At 45.2% G+C, this 12,013-nt stretch overlaps 1 protein-coding gene across 2 annotated transcripts; it reads right to left on the bottom strand.

The window, feature by feature from the left end:
- Nucleotides 1-274: 274 nt before the first annotated feature.
- LOC119654978 lies at nt 275-8,453 on the bottom strand. Of its 2 annotated transcripts, none has more exons than XM_038060639.1 (5): nt 8,341-8,453; nt 8,131-8,276; nt 694-2,396; nt 615-622; nt 275-577 (listed from the first exon to the last, which is right to left on the bottom strand). In XM_038060639.1, exons 3-5 carry the CDS (start codon nt 2,341-2,343, stop codon nt 361-363), a joined length of 1,875 nt encoding a protein of 624 aa, XP_037916567.1. In that variant the 5' UTR covers nt 2,344-2,396; nt 8,131-8,276; nt 8,341-8,453; the 3' UTR covers nt 275-360. The 2 variants fall into 2 exon arrangements, with proteins under 2 accessions (XP_037916567.1, XP_037916568.1); XM_038060640.1 differs by having other exon boundaries at nt 694-2,402; nt 8,135-8,276.
- Nucleotides 8,454-12,013: the final 3,560 nt, after the last annotated feature.

Genomic DNA, 12,013 nt, shown 5'->3' with positions numbered 1-12,013 from the left:
GAATGGCAACCATATATATATATTATACCGCAACTAACGTACACGTCGACTATTCCAGGGACACCACCGTCTATATAAATAAGCACCAACCAAGACAAGTGATAGGGAACGTGGCGCTTCTCGATCGGGGAACTTGCAGCTTGAGGTTTGTGACTACATGTCCACGGTTGAGCCAGTATTTTTGGTAATTTTAAGTTTCGCCCCCGTAGGTTTTTGTAATATAGTTCCGTTTTGCAAAAAAACGTCGCCCAAACTGGAAATCATCAAATCAGAATCTCGAATGTTATCTACTTTATTTCAAAAACTTTGGATTTTATCCCATAACGTTTCAAATAAAATTCAGTACAAAAATCATTTTGCTTAAATCTTCTTCCTATATTCACTACGCTCACTGGGTTCATTAAGGAACTCTTTCGGAGGTTTAGGGTAAACGTAACAGTTGATATCGAAAAACCAAATCTTTTTGCAGTAAGATTCGTTCAAAGGGCATCTGCAATCGGGTCGAAGTCTGCAATAACTTTTTGTCACCTCCGTTCGTGTCCTACAACGCTCGTCACTAGGCTTGAGTAGGCAGTAAGTGTGATTAACTTTACGACACCTTTGGTCAATTGCAAAGAATCTCCTGCAATAAGAAAGGGTGGGCTTCCATGCAGGAAGAAGTCTGCAACCACTGTGAGTAGGACGATACCTAACTTGGCACTTTTCATGTTCAGGATATTTCGCGCACCATTCGTGATCAATATTTGGACATCTTTCGTCGTCTCCTGCAAACCTTTGGCAATAGGAGGTTGTTCTTCTGCATTTTTTGTCAACAGGTCGTTTGCAGTAGCTATCGATTACTTCCGCTGAGGCGCACCGAGGATCGTTCCTATGATTTTTGCAATATATGTGGTCTATAACGCGACACCTCTCGTCCTTTTTTTCGAATTTAGCACAAAACGAAGCTGTCTTCTTGCAGTCGGGATGGTATGCTATTTTACAATAACTGTCAAGCGACCACCAATCACGATTGTACGCACACCTGGGATCTGCATGTTTTCGACACAACTCAAAATTCAACTTTTGATATCTTTTCCGATCTGCAGGATACCCTGGTTTTCCAGATTCTTCGTACGAAGGGTATGAACGTTCAGATTCTGCATAGGAGGAGGGAAGATGTTCAGATTCTGCATAGGAGGAGGGAGGATGTTCGGATTCTGCGTAGAAAGGGGAAACCTTTTGACCTGTCCTTGCTCGTAATTTTATTTGATAAGATTCAGTCACTCCATTTTCGTTTTCCTTGCACCCTTGGCAAGAAGAGCCATTTTCTGTTGATTCCGGAAAATAGTGAATGGATGTTATATATTCAATGCCAGATCCATCGGGTTTGGGAGGACCATCTGGTTTGGGAGGGCCATCTGGTTTGGGAGGGCCATCTGGTTTGGGAGGGCCATCTGGTTTAGGAGGACCATCTGGTTTAGGAGGACCATCTGGTTTAGGAGGGCCATCTGGTTTAGGAGGACCATCTGGTTCGGGAGGGCCATCTGGTTTAGGAGGACCATCTGGTTCTTGTTTGCACCTTTCATCATACCCGACGAATCTTTCACAATACGATTTTGTTATCTTGCACTTTGCGTTTTCACGCCTTTTACAATAACTGGAAGTGACTATCTCCGGTGTTTTGCACAGTGGATGAGTTTTATTGGTTCTGCAAAATAGATGATTGACCAGATGTGCGTCAGATGCACACCTGGGATCATATCCTTTGAATCTTTTGCAATAAGAATCGGTCGCTTTGCATAGGGGATGTTCGCGCAGTTTGCAAAAACTTTTAGTTATATTTTCACCTGCGATGCATTTCTCATGCTCTGGCTTTATTTTACAGAATACATAGTCAAGCAGCTGACATCTACTGTCATCATCAAATGCTCTTTTACAGAAAGAAATAGTTTTTTCGCATCTTTTATCTGGGCGTAATTTGCAGTAAGATGGGGTTACGTGCTCAGGTGTTTTGCACCTCTCATCTTCACGGTTAGCTTTACAAAAGTTATAATCAACTTCTTCCTGCCTTGGAGGTTTTGGACCTTTGTTGAAACCTGCCTCATTGCAGAAGATTTTAAGCTGCTTCCTCATTTCATTATATTCTGCCGTTGCTTGATCTAGTCTTTGTTGAATGGCATAATTACGCGCCCTGGCTGCCTCCAACTGCATTTTGTGAAGCGTTTCATAGAAGTCATCTTGGTCTCGATCTTGTTGGGCTAACTCTCTTTCACAGTGCTGTAATTGTTTTTCCAATCGAATTGACTCCTCTGTCAGTTTTTTCAATTCTGCGGTAAGCTCTTCAATGACTGTATCTTGGTCCATTTCGAAGGGAAACTTGTATTCTGTGTCAACTGCAGAATAGTCGTTCGCAAAAACTGTAATCAAATCAATTAATCATGAATACAGGTTGGCAAGGACTAAAAACCATAAAAAAAGTACTGACAACCATGCACGGCAAACGCTCCTAAAGCCTATATTGAATGCGGTAGCGGTCATGTGTCCGATCTGTAGCCAACTTGTATCTTATAGTTGAGCCAATCGCCGCCAATGAGTTGCTATATTCAAGCAATGCATGATCAAAACATAGAATTTTGTTGGGGCGACGCGAACCTTAAGTGTAACATACCTGGTGGAGCGTGTAGTATAGTTTGGGTGTCCAACATCATTACGTAATCTTTTGATTTGAGCTCCCGAAGTGGTAAGAAGTCGTAGACTTCGAAACCAACCACGATTATGAGGAACCAGGTCGTGGCCGAGACGCGGAATAAGGAGACCCCCTCAAACCCAAAGTTTGCATTTAGTGCCTACGGCACATTAAGCAAGTACGGCAAATTTCACCTTGAGGGAAACTGTAAATCCGACCACAGTCGAACCGTCGGCGGTACTACTGCCTTATCTACCCCTAAGCGGAATAGGAGGGCTCAGCAGAAGGAAACTCCGCCCACTAAGGAAAGGGGACTACATACTGAATTCTGCTTTCTGCTTCACCCTTACCAAGAAGAGCAGAAGAAGATAACGTGGATGGTATTGGTCAAACGCCGGTATGTGAAAATGAAGGTAAGCGGTCTGGACCCCATAAATCTGCATAGGCTCACAGTCGACGACAGCTCCTTAGGAATCAGGATATGAAAGCGGTAATTTCTATAGAAATTGGACGCAAGGAAGCGAAATCTTTGTAGGAAGATGAAGACTAACTGGTAACCAACACTGGAGGCACCACACTCTACTGTCTGGAAAAATTCGAGAAAGAAGCGTAAAACCAACACATCTGTGGTGAGCAATGCTTTACTGTGCTCAGTGCTAGGGTCTACATTAACGCTCCCAGCGGAAACTAATACCCAGTTCGCCGGGAAGTGATAAAATCAGCGAAAGAGAAAGGGAGCTGGTCCCTCCAATGGACATCTGCGCAAACTGTAGCCTCATTTCTAACCACTGCCGTTGGAGTTTCCTCCAAGGATCGCAATATCAGAGGGACAAAAAAAGTGTTTGGAGTTTGGAATGAAGCCAAATTTTGGCATTAGAACATTTCACAATGGGCTCCTCTCTGTTTAGAGTGCATTGATGAGATCGCCCCGAAATGGCCCCAATAGGTAATCCCAGCTTTTTGTTCTGGTGATCGGCATAAGTTCACCAATGTGAATACCAAGGATGTTGGATATCTGGCCCGTAAAGGAAGATACTCTGGCTTCTCCGTGCAGAGAGACTACCGAGTAAATCGTACAGGTTAGTAATTTCTCCTACACATTTTACAGAACAAACGGAAGACAGGGAAGCCGAAGTCATGAACGGAACTGACTTGATATAAGATTATGGGATCGGACACCGTAAACCAGCGAAAATGTTAAATGGAAAGCACTCTGCCTGAAGAAAGGAAACCCTTTATGAGGGAGGACATATGAAACGCTGCGTCTCCAAACTAGGTGATTCTCAAAAAAATCAACCAAGGGGAAAGTCCCCACACGACGTTCTCTCGGTGGCCGCTGTAAACCGTCTTCGGGCGGGTCAAGAGTGTGTCGAGCCAGGTTGGGAGTAGGCTCATCTAACTGATGAGGATCTGCTGGTTCAATGGTACAGGCAAGCAGATCTAGCGGGGGGATGGGCTGAAGCAGCCCGTGGATCATCCTCCTTGCACTGGAAAAGGTCCTAAGAGGAACCCAAGGCAAGTTGGGGCAGCATACGTCGGGTGCTGCGTAGTCAATGGAGTGCTTCTTTAGTATGCGGATTCTGAATACTTTGGACACCTTGAGATTCAACCGGTGCCAGCCGTAGTCCCGGTGCGCTGAAACCAACAAAAAAGACTTCCTGGAGCGAAACCGGTGTCTTCGAGCTGGGTGTAACGAGTACCAGTCATAGTACTCCTGACTAGAAACGCTCAACGTCGGGGGTCCCTTAAAATCAGCCAGCAAAGAAACGTATGTCCACTGAAGTCCTGTCAGTAACAGAAGGTCATACACATTCAGAGCAAGATTGCAAAGGATAAAAAGGATAAAAGGCCAATATTGTCGCTAAGATCAGAGACATCTGGGAGAATATAAAACTCCAATTATCCCCATCCGACAAAACCCCCTGGAGACCGGACGCTTGCACCTCGTTGCCGAAGATCCGTATGAATATAGTAATAATCGTTGGCGCAACAATCCATATTGGATCAGGGCCTTGAAGTGTGTTAGAGCACTTCATTCAAGACCGCAACGATACACTATAGAACACTGTAGGAGGCAATGTGGTCAGCATTACGCTCGATAAAACCAAGCTCATCCAATTCCTCCGCCCAAATCTAAACCCCTGACTTCCCGTGAAGAGGAAGTGAAGGTGTTTCATTCCGCGAAACCGGACGACGACTTAGATCCAGTCGATACCGCTAACGAACTATTGGAGGAGATCAAGACCGACGGTCTGACGGGGAGTGAAGTACCCCCTACACAAGTAGATTTTGCTGAGGGTAACGTAGGTAAACCCGCGCCACTCAAACTGCTGCAAAGTGGCATTCCGGATAGCTCCGTTGTTAGAACACAAGGCTGTCGTACGGAGGCTATGAATGAGTACCTGAGTGAAATCAGGATAAACATCTCGGGCGAGCGCAATGCTGACCACATTGCTTCCTACAGGATACTGTAATGCTGTAGTATACCATTACGCTGTTAATAGCACACTTTAAGGCCTTGATACAATTGGATTGTTGCGCTAACGATTATTATTATTATTACTAAAGTGCATCTCAACTAAATTGCTGGTCTTCTTCCTAGAAGGAGAAAGCGATGCTGCACTAATACACGAGCTCAGGATCGGGGGCTCCAAAACAAAAATTATAATTTATTTCACTACATATGAGCCTGTACGCTTTCGTTTGACCGGACCTCAGTTTCAGTGACCTTGTAGTGATCAAACTGGAGCAGGCAGGAATCTTGTGTTGAAACCCTAGGGTTGTTAATTGAGGTGCATTTCCCCTAGCGAAAAGGATTGCGAGTCGGAGCTTTCTTGGGGGGTATGCAACCCCACTCGGATGAGACTATCTAGCTAGAGCCGAGCTACGGACACTAAGTAAAGCAACCTTTGAGACATCTCCGACAGATCTTTAGTTGCAGAGAAGGAAAGCTGCTATCATCCGTGAATGCAAAGGGCTAACTCTGAAGATCTGAGTCAGCAGTCATGGTCTAAGGAGTTTGTGACAGCAAACTATCCCAATACAAACTGATTGGTGGGCTCGCCACTGATACCTACCTACCTGTCAAACATGAAGGGATCGAGTCTTTGGCGGTGCGGTGCAAGAGAAACGTGGTTACACGTGTGACATTCGCTGCTAGATGTCTTTTATTACATACTATACTGAGCTTATATCCAAAAGTATAAAGGTTGGTCAAATTTACCAGAAACGTGCCAACACCTACCGCTGGCAGTGACGGTGACAAAGCGGAAGGGCGTCCGTTATATTTTTCTGGTACAAGAGCCAGTGGACCCGGCTGGGATCTTTTTCGATTCCATAAGGCTTATGTGCTGATGTCAAAGCGCTGAAAGGGAACTATGCTGAGATAGATCTATCCAGATCGAGCAGGTGGCGCGAGATCTTGGGCAGCATATCAATGAAGGCAAGGCAAAATAATGATGACAACGTCAGCACCAAAAACCAACCAACATCAAACCGCACTGGTCAAACGGGAAGAATAAAGATAGGAGAATACAACTTTGAGACCGTTGATAATTTCTCCTGTCTAGGGTCGAAAATCACAACCGATAACAGCTACGATGATGAAATCCGCGCACGGTTGTTGGCAGCCAACAGAGCCTATTTCAGCTTACAAAAACTGTTTCGCTCGAAACGTGTCACCACAGGGTCAAAGCTTTTACTCTACAAGACTATGATCTTGCCAGTCCTCATGTATTCCTCGGAAACTTGGGTTCTTAGCAATGAAAACTGCGAACTCTTGGCCGCGTTCGAGAGAAGAATCTTCCGAAGAATTTTTGGACCCCTACATGAGGATGGACGATTCCGTAGCCTACATAACGACGAAATCTATGAGCGATACCATGACCGTCAAGTTGTGGATAAAATCCTGCTCAATAGGTTACGGTGGGTGGGTCACTTAATCCGTATGGAAGAGGATGATCCAGCCCAGAAAGTCTATAAGGGAAATATACATAGTAGAAAAAGAAGACGAGTCCCAAGGTGCACTGGCCTGATACTGCTTCGGAAAAAGAACTTCATCGGCGCATGTGTTGAGAAAGCGCATATGATGAGAAGACAGAAGTGGCAGTGGATCGGTCACACATGAAGCGCACACGACAATTCCGTCGTTGACTACCCCATGCAGTGGAATGATGGCGGAAGAATAGCTCTTAGTGGAGAACGGTTGAGGAAGATTTTTGAGTTTTAGGCAAGCCGCGTTGGAGTTGCTTTTCAGCGAAGGCGTGATCAACGCGGTATGCCCCATTAACAGAGAATGACAACCGTAAATATCAATGCAATCAATCTTGGCGGGATCCCTGTGGAGCTTTTCTGCGCAATCCCCACCTCCGTAATTATCTCAGTCGTAAACCCAGAATATCTTATGTATTTCTCAGCCAATGAAAGAGCGGTATGTTCGCTAAGTTCCGATGAAGTTCACTTGGGTAGGCATTTTCGTGCTTCTTGCTGCCACGAAGATATTAGCTAGAATCATCCTGGGATGTATGAAATCCTTAATCGACAGAAAGCGGCCGGTTTCCGCTCTGCATCCTCCAAAAACGACCACGTTAGCGATTTTCTGCCTCAGTGTCGTTTGAGGACCGACGCGGCGTCTCCAGGGCTGCGTCTTATCACGAATTTTTTTTCTCATTATCAGTGACGTTATTCATGTAGCCTTGGCTCCAGGAAACATTCGGACCCAAACTAAATTACCAGGGATCGGCAACAATCGCACGCATTCATGTGGTTGACATGCTATGAGCACAGGGTTTTATTTAGGAGCTATACTTCCTCTCCACAGAAGGAGCGAAGAACAAATTGTAATCAAATCCCGTGAGTACGCCATATAAACCACAAGAAATTTGACAGTGAAAAGATTACTGAAGAGAGCAAGGAGGAGCCAAGCTGTTTTTTGCAAGGCATGGACGATAGTCCAGGAAACTTCAAGCTTAAATTGAACAGTTCAGGTGATTGTTTAAGACACAAGTCGCGCAGGACTCACATATTCTTCCCCTGACAGAGGTTTGTCGACGAAAGGGGTATCTCCGATGTAACCCTAGGTGAACTGAAAGTCAGGTGCGCAGTCAGGTGCAAAAAGCGAAGGAGTCCATGAAGGTAGAAAACTGGCCAGAGTAAATAAAATCCTCCCCATGATGTAATGCGGTTTCATGGCGAAGATCATGCTTTGGCAGTTCCTTCTGAAAGTTTCGACTCCTTTACAGAAAAGAGAGTAGTAGACCCTGCCCAACAGTCAATAGAGTTTTGTGTTAGATACGACCACGCATGCCGCTCACTTCATCGGCTGGATAATGGCAGCATCTTGACTGGAAGAAACAATTTCAACTTCTTGCTTTTCCAAAAGAAACGCAAATATGTACGTAGGTTCTTTCACTCTCGGAGAGCAGTATTATGAATCGGAAATCCACGCGATGGTTCTGACTGCTTACCTAAAATAATGAAAGAATTCCCAGCTTGTACTCTATTCGCTACTACCCTGCCTTGAAGTAGTAAAAATCAACATCCTTCATAAACACAGGAGCAGCTGCACGAGTGAAGCTTGCCAAATAATTTTGACACTGGCCGGTATTAAAACCTGCAATAAAAAATAAGCCGCACGTATGCGATAAATACTTCGAAAATTGTGTTCACCTTTTTACCATAAAATAATTTCTAAAATGGAGAAAAATTAAAAACTATTCAACGGAATATTCTGTCCACCCTTATCCGTCGTAAAAACCCATGGCAAACTAAACCGCACGTTCTCAGGTCTCAACAAGTGATTTGATAAAACCTAAACAGAATACATTTTTTTTGAGTAAAACTTCCGCTGGAATTTTTATATAATCATAAATAATATCAGGGTGGCGAAACGGCTATCCTAGTTGGCTATTGACAAGGACTGATCTGTACCTTCCCCCGATATCTATTTGCAGCTCCTACGGAAGGCACATTCTACAAAAAATCACGAGTCTTACGCCAGTCACCTGAGCCTATGCTAAAATCCAGGCCTCACCCGCCCAATATATATACCTGCAGGTGCCACCTTTCAACGGCCTGGAAAAATGCCCTCCTTCAGGCAAGCATTGCACATGCTGAGCAGCAAGTCTGGCCGCTGGTGGAAGACCTGCTTATGTACTTCTCTCGGGATACCAGCTGGCATGTAGGGTTGTACCCCAATTCTGAATGACAAGCTTATAGCCGTTTCCCCACAGATTTACCTCGTTGAGTAGATTCTATCACTTACGACGTATGCTTTCGTTTATCGAGACATAGAGACATCGAGACATCGAAGCTTCTCAAGCAGTCGTTATCAAATTCATCACTATATTTACGGCAGTATCATTTGCAATGCCCTCGAACCTCGACAAACCTCTCGATGTTGGCCCTCGTGACGTTCTACCCGCTGGGGAGCGGCGGGTTAGCGCATGTCAGCGAATAGCGTTAGCCACTTCGAATGCAATGTATTTGCGGTCACTTTCCAAGAATTCTCTCAAAAGTCGCCACTCGTCAATCAACAACGCCACTGATTCTGAGCTAAGTTGGCGTGGATTCGGTGTTAAAAACTACCAAGCCGGTTCTCCCGCCATTTCCAGCATCCGTTTCCTTCTGTAGTCTCCCCCATTCAGGGCCCTAGTATTGAAGTCATTCCCTAGCAAAATACATTCCTCCGCGCCCCCGATCGTCTCATTTAGTAAACTCTAAACAACGTTAGCCCTACACCGAATCCAGACAAAGCCACCGTTTCGGTTTCGGCCTTGGGAAAAAACTCGATATTGAATCCCCAGCCGGCAGCGATACCCAATAAGTCGAGATGTCATTAAGTTGGGTCCTTGTTCCGGTATCGCTCGCTGATTAGCACTAGATTAGCTTTTTCCTTCGCAGTGAACTACGCTAGAAACTCGTCCTTGGTTGCATTCCGCCCATTTTAATTTGCAGAATGTGCACCATGCTGAGAACGCAATTCTAGTGTTCGTTGCAGGTCTTCGCTTAGCTATCTAGCTGACCACATTTACAATGTGGTGTCCTCCTGCCGGGTTCCCAGCAACTTATATCCATATCCATATCCATAGTCCTATAACACTTGACAAAGGTTTTTCACACTCTTGCCCTGCAAACTGCTCACCCAATTTTGATTTTCCCACTGTTAAGGAGCTATAGCTCGGCCACTTCCACCACAGCTAGTTTTTGTTCCTTCGAGAATTCTTACAAGTGTTGGCTATTTGGACGTTGGATACTTCCACTTGATGTCTTACTGTATTTCGGCCTCTTCTGTGAAATGGCCAATATTTTGAAAAGCCCATAGGTCCAGGCTAGTAGCCAGAGCCTTCTCCCGGTAGCCCCTTGAATATACTATTGTTAGTTGTCTTCAGGCCTATTTCAACGACGACTCTACTTCTCTTCGGTTTCTGTCAGGAAGACAATTTTGCGTGACTGTCCTCGGGCGTCATTTCCTAGCGGATTTTACAGAGAACTTCTGCAAATGTCTTGCCTTTCGCCGGATTAATGAGCATAGCCGACGGTCTAGTCCTTTTTTCGCGTCCTTTTCGTTGGTGATTTACCATTCATAACTGCCTTGGCTTTGGATAGACGGTTTTTTGGCGTGTCGTTTCTCTTTGTGGTTTTTCGCGTTCTGTTTTTTTAGCCTTAGAAACTACTTAGATGAAGTGTCCTGCAAACGGTCTTCCTTTCTCTGCTTTTCCCCACTTCGCTTTCCAGTAGGCTATTCGATCCGTACAGTGTTCTCCGTGGGAAGCGGGAGTGTTTCTGCTTTTTCTACATCTCCCATTGCTGACTATATTTGCCTGTAGAAAGAAATGCGATCCTGGAGTTCTCCCAGTTCCCTCAGCCTGCTTTTCAGGCCTTTGTGGACGTTCTTCTGGAAAGATGCTGCCCAACGAATCTACTTGGTTACTGCCGTGCATTTGCTGATAATTCTTTCCTCTTCCGTTCTAACAGGAACTGCCTTAGTTTGTGTCTGAATCGACTTGCTGAGATCTAGCGATTTTTGTTTCGGCTTTTTCCGAGACAGAAGCACTTCATAATGCTAATGTTGTCGTCCCTGCACCGGCAGCCACGTCACGTTGCACGGCTTCCTCTTCACTCAAGTGTTTCAGCCGTTGTTGCCTCGCTGTGAGTGACACATTTTCGTACTGGAGTCAAACATAATCAAGTCTTAATCCTTCCCTGCTCATTCGTAGGTTTTCTGAAGTTTAATGCTCATCATGATACTAATACCGGTTCAATGCACATCATAACTACCACCTTTACAGCGCTAGGCGCACATCACTCCATCGACGTCGACAAAGACCTGTCTCGACTATGAGGACTCCTAGTGTGTCGCGACGTAAACCAATCATTTGCAGTTCGCTCATCACCGAGGGGCTTTCTCAAGACTACTACCTAGGATGCAGGTGTATTGCCAGCTAGAGGGTCAGAACTACTTATTCGGTCTCTTTGGGAACATCACTCTCCGTATCGTGACCGACTCGTTTAACATCGCAGGCGAACACTGATCCTGCATGGGTTTAGAGTGAACAGTATAGCACTTGCGAAAAAGTTTGCGGTTCTTCATTTGTTTCTGTCTAAAGTCAGAACATCGCGGCATAGATATGAGTTTAAGGAAGCTTGGAACTTTTGAGTAACAGTGGTGGCTACTTTCTATGTGCTAGGCAGCGCTGATGGGTCTTGCGCTACATCGAAAATCAGCATGAGCGATGCTTTAAAGAAAGATGTCATTGTTCATTGAAGTCCTCAGTAGTAAGTGGGATGCTCTCCCAATAGGTTCTGTGTGTTAGAGTGAGATAGCACGATAGAGCTTCTCAGTTTTCATGCTATCTCGCTCGCTCCGTCTTTTTCGCACTGCAGGCTTTCACGTGCGCGCCTTGGGTAAGGGGTGCGCCTTTTGTGGGGGCTTTTGGCTGTGTGCCTTTGGTGGGGGCGTTGGGTGTGTGCCTTGGGGGAAGGCGTGCCGTTGGTGGGCGCTTTGGGGGTTTGCGACTTGGGTACGGGGTGTTGCTTTGTGGGGGTGTGTGTTTTCGTCGGCGGGTCGTGTCTTGGGGTGGATGGTTTGTGTCTTGGGGATATTAAGCTCTATTGCTGTTTTTCTGGTTAAGTAGTTTTGCTGTTTGTCTTGGATAATACCGAGTTATGTTTTGGTGTGTTCCTGGGATTTGAAGCTTCAATGGGCGTCTTGGAAGATGTCAAGCTATTTTTGGCGTGTTTCTGAGATAGCGATCTTTTTCAAGTGTTTTTCGGGAGTGTGAAGTTTTATTTTGTGCCTTTATCGATCTTTTTGGTGTGCTTTTTGTTGTTAATCTGGTTTGGTGTGTA

Source organism: Hermetia illucens, chromosome 4, assembly GCF_905115235.1.
Source record: "Hermetia illucens chromosome 4, iHerIll2.2.curated.20191125, whole genome shotgun sequence".
Lineage (NCBI taxonomy): Eukaryota > Metazoa > Arthropoda > Insecta > Diptera > Stratiomyidae > Hermetia > Hermetia illucens.
This window is presented reverse-complemented; position numbering and strand designations above follow the sequence as displayed.

What these genes read in the sequence shown, in the direction of transcription:
- LOC119654978 (XM_038060639.1), bottom strand. Translation starts at nt 2,343, where the DNA reads ATGGACCAAGATACAGTCATTGAAGAGCTTACCGCAGAATTGAAAAAA.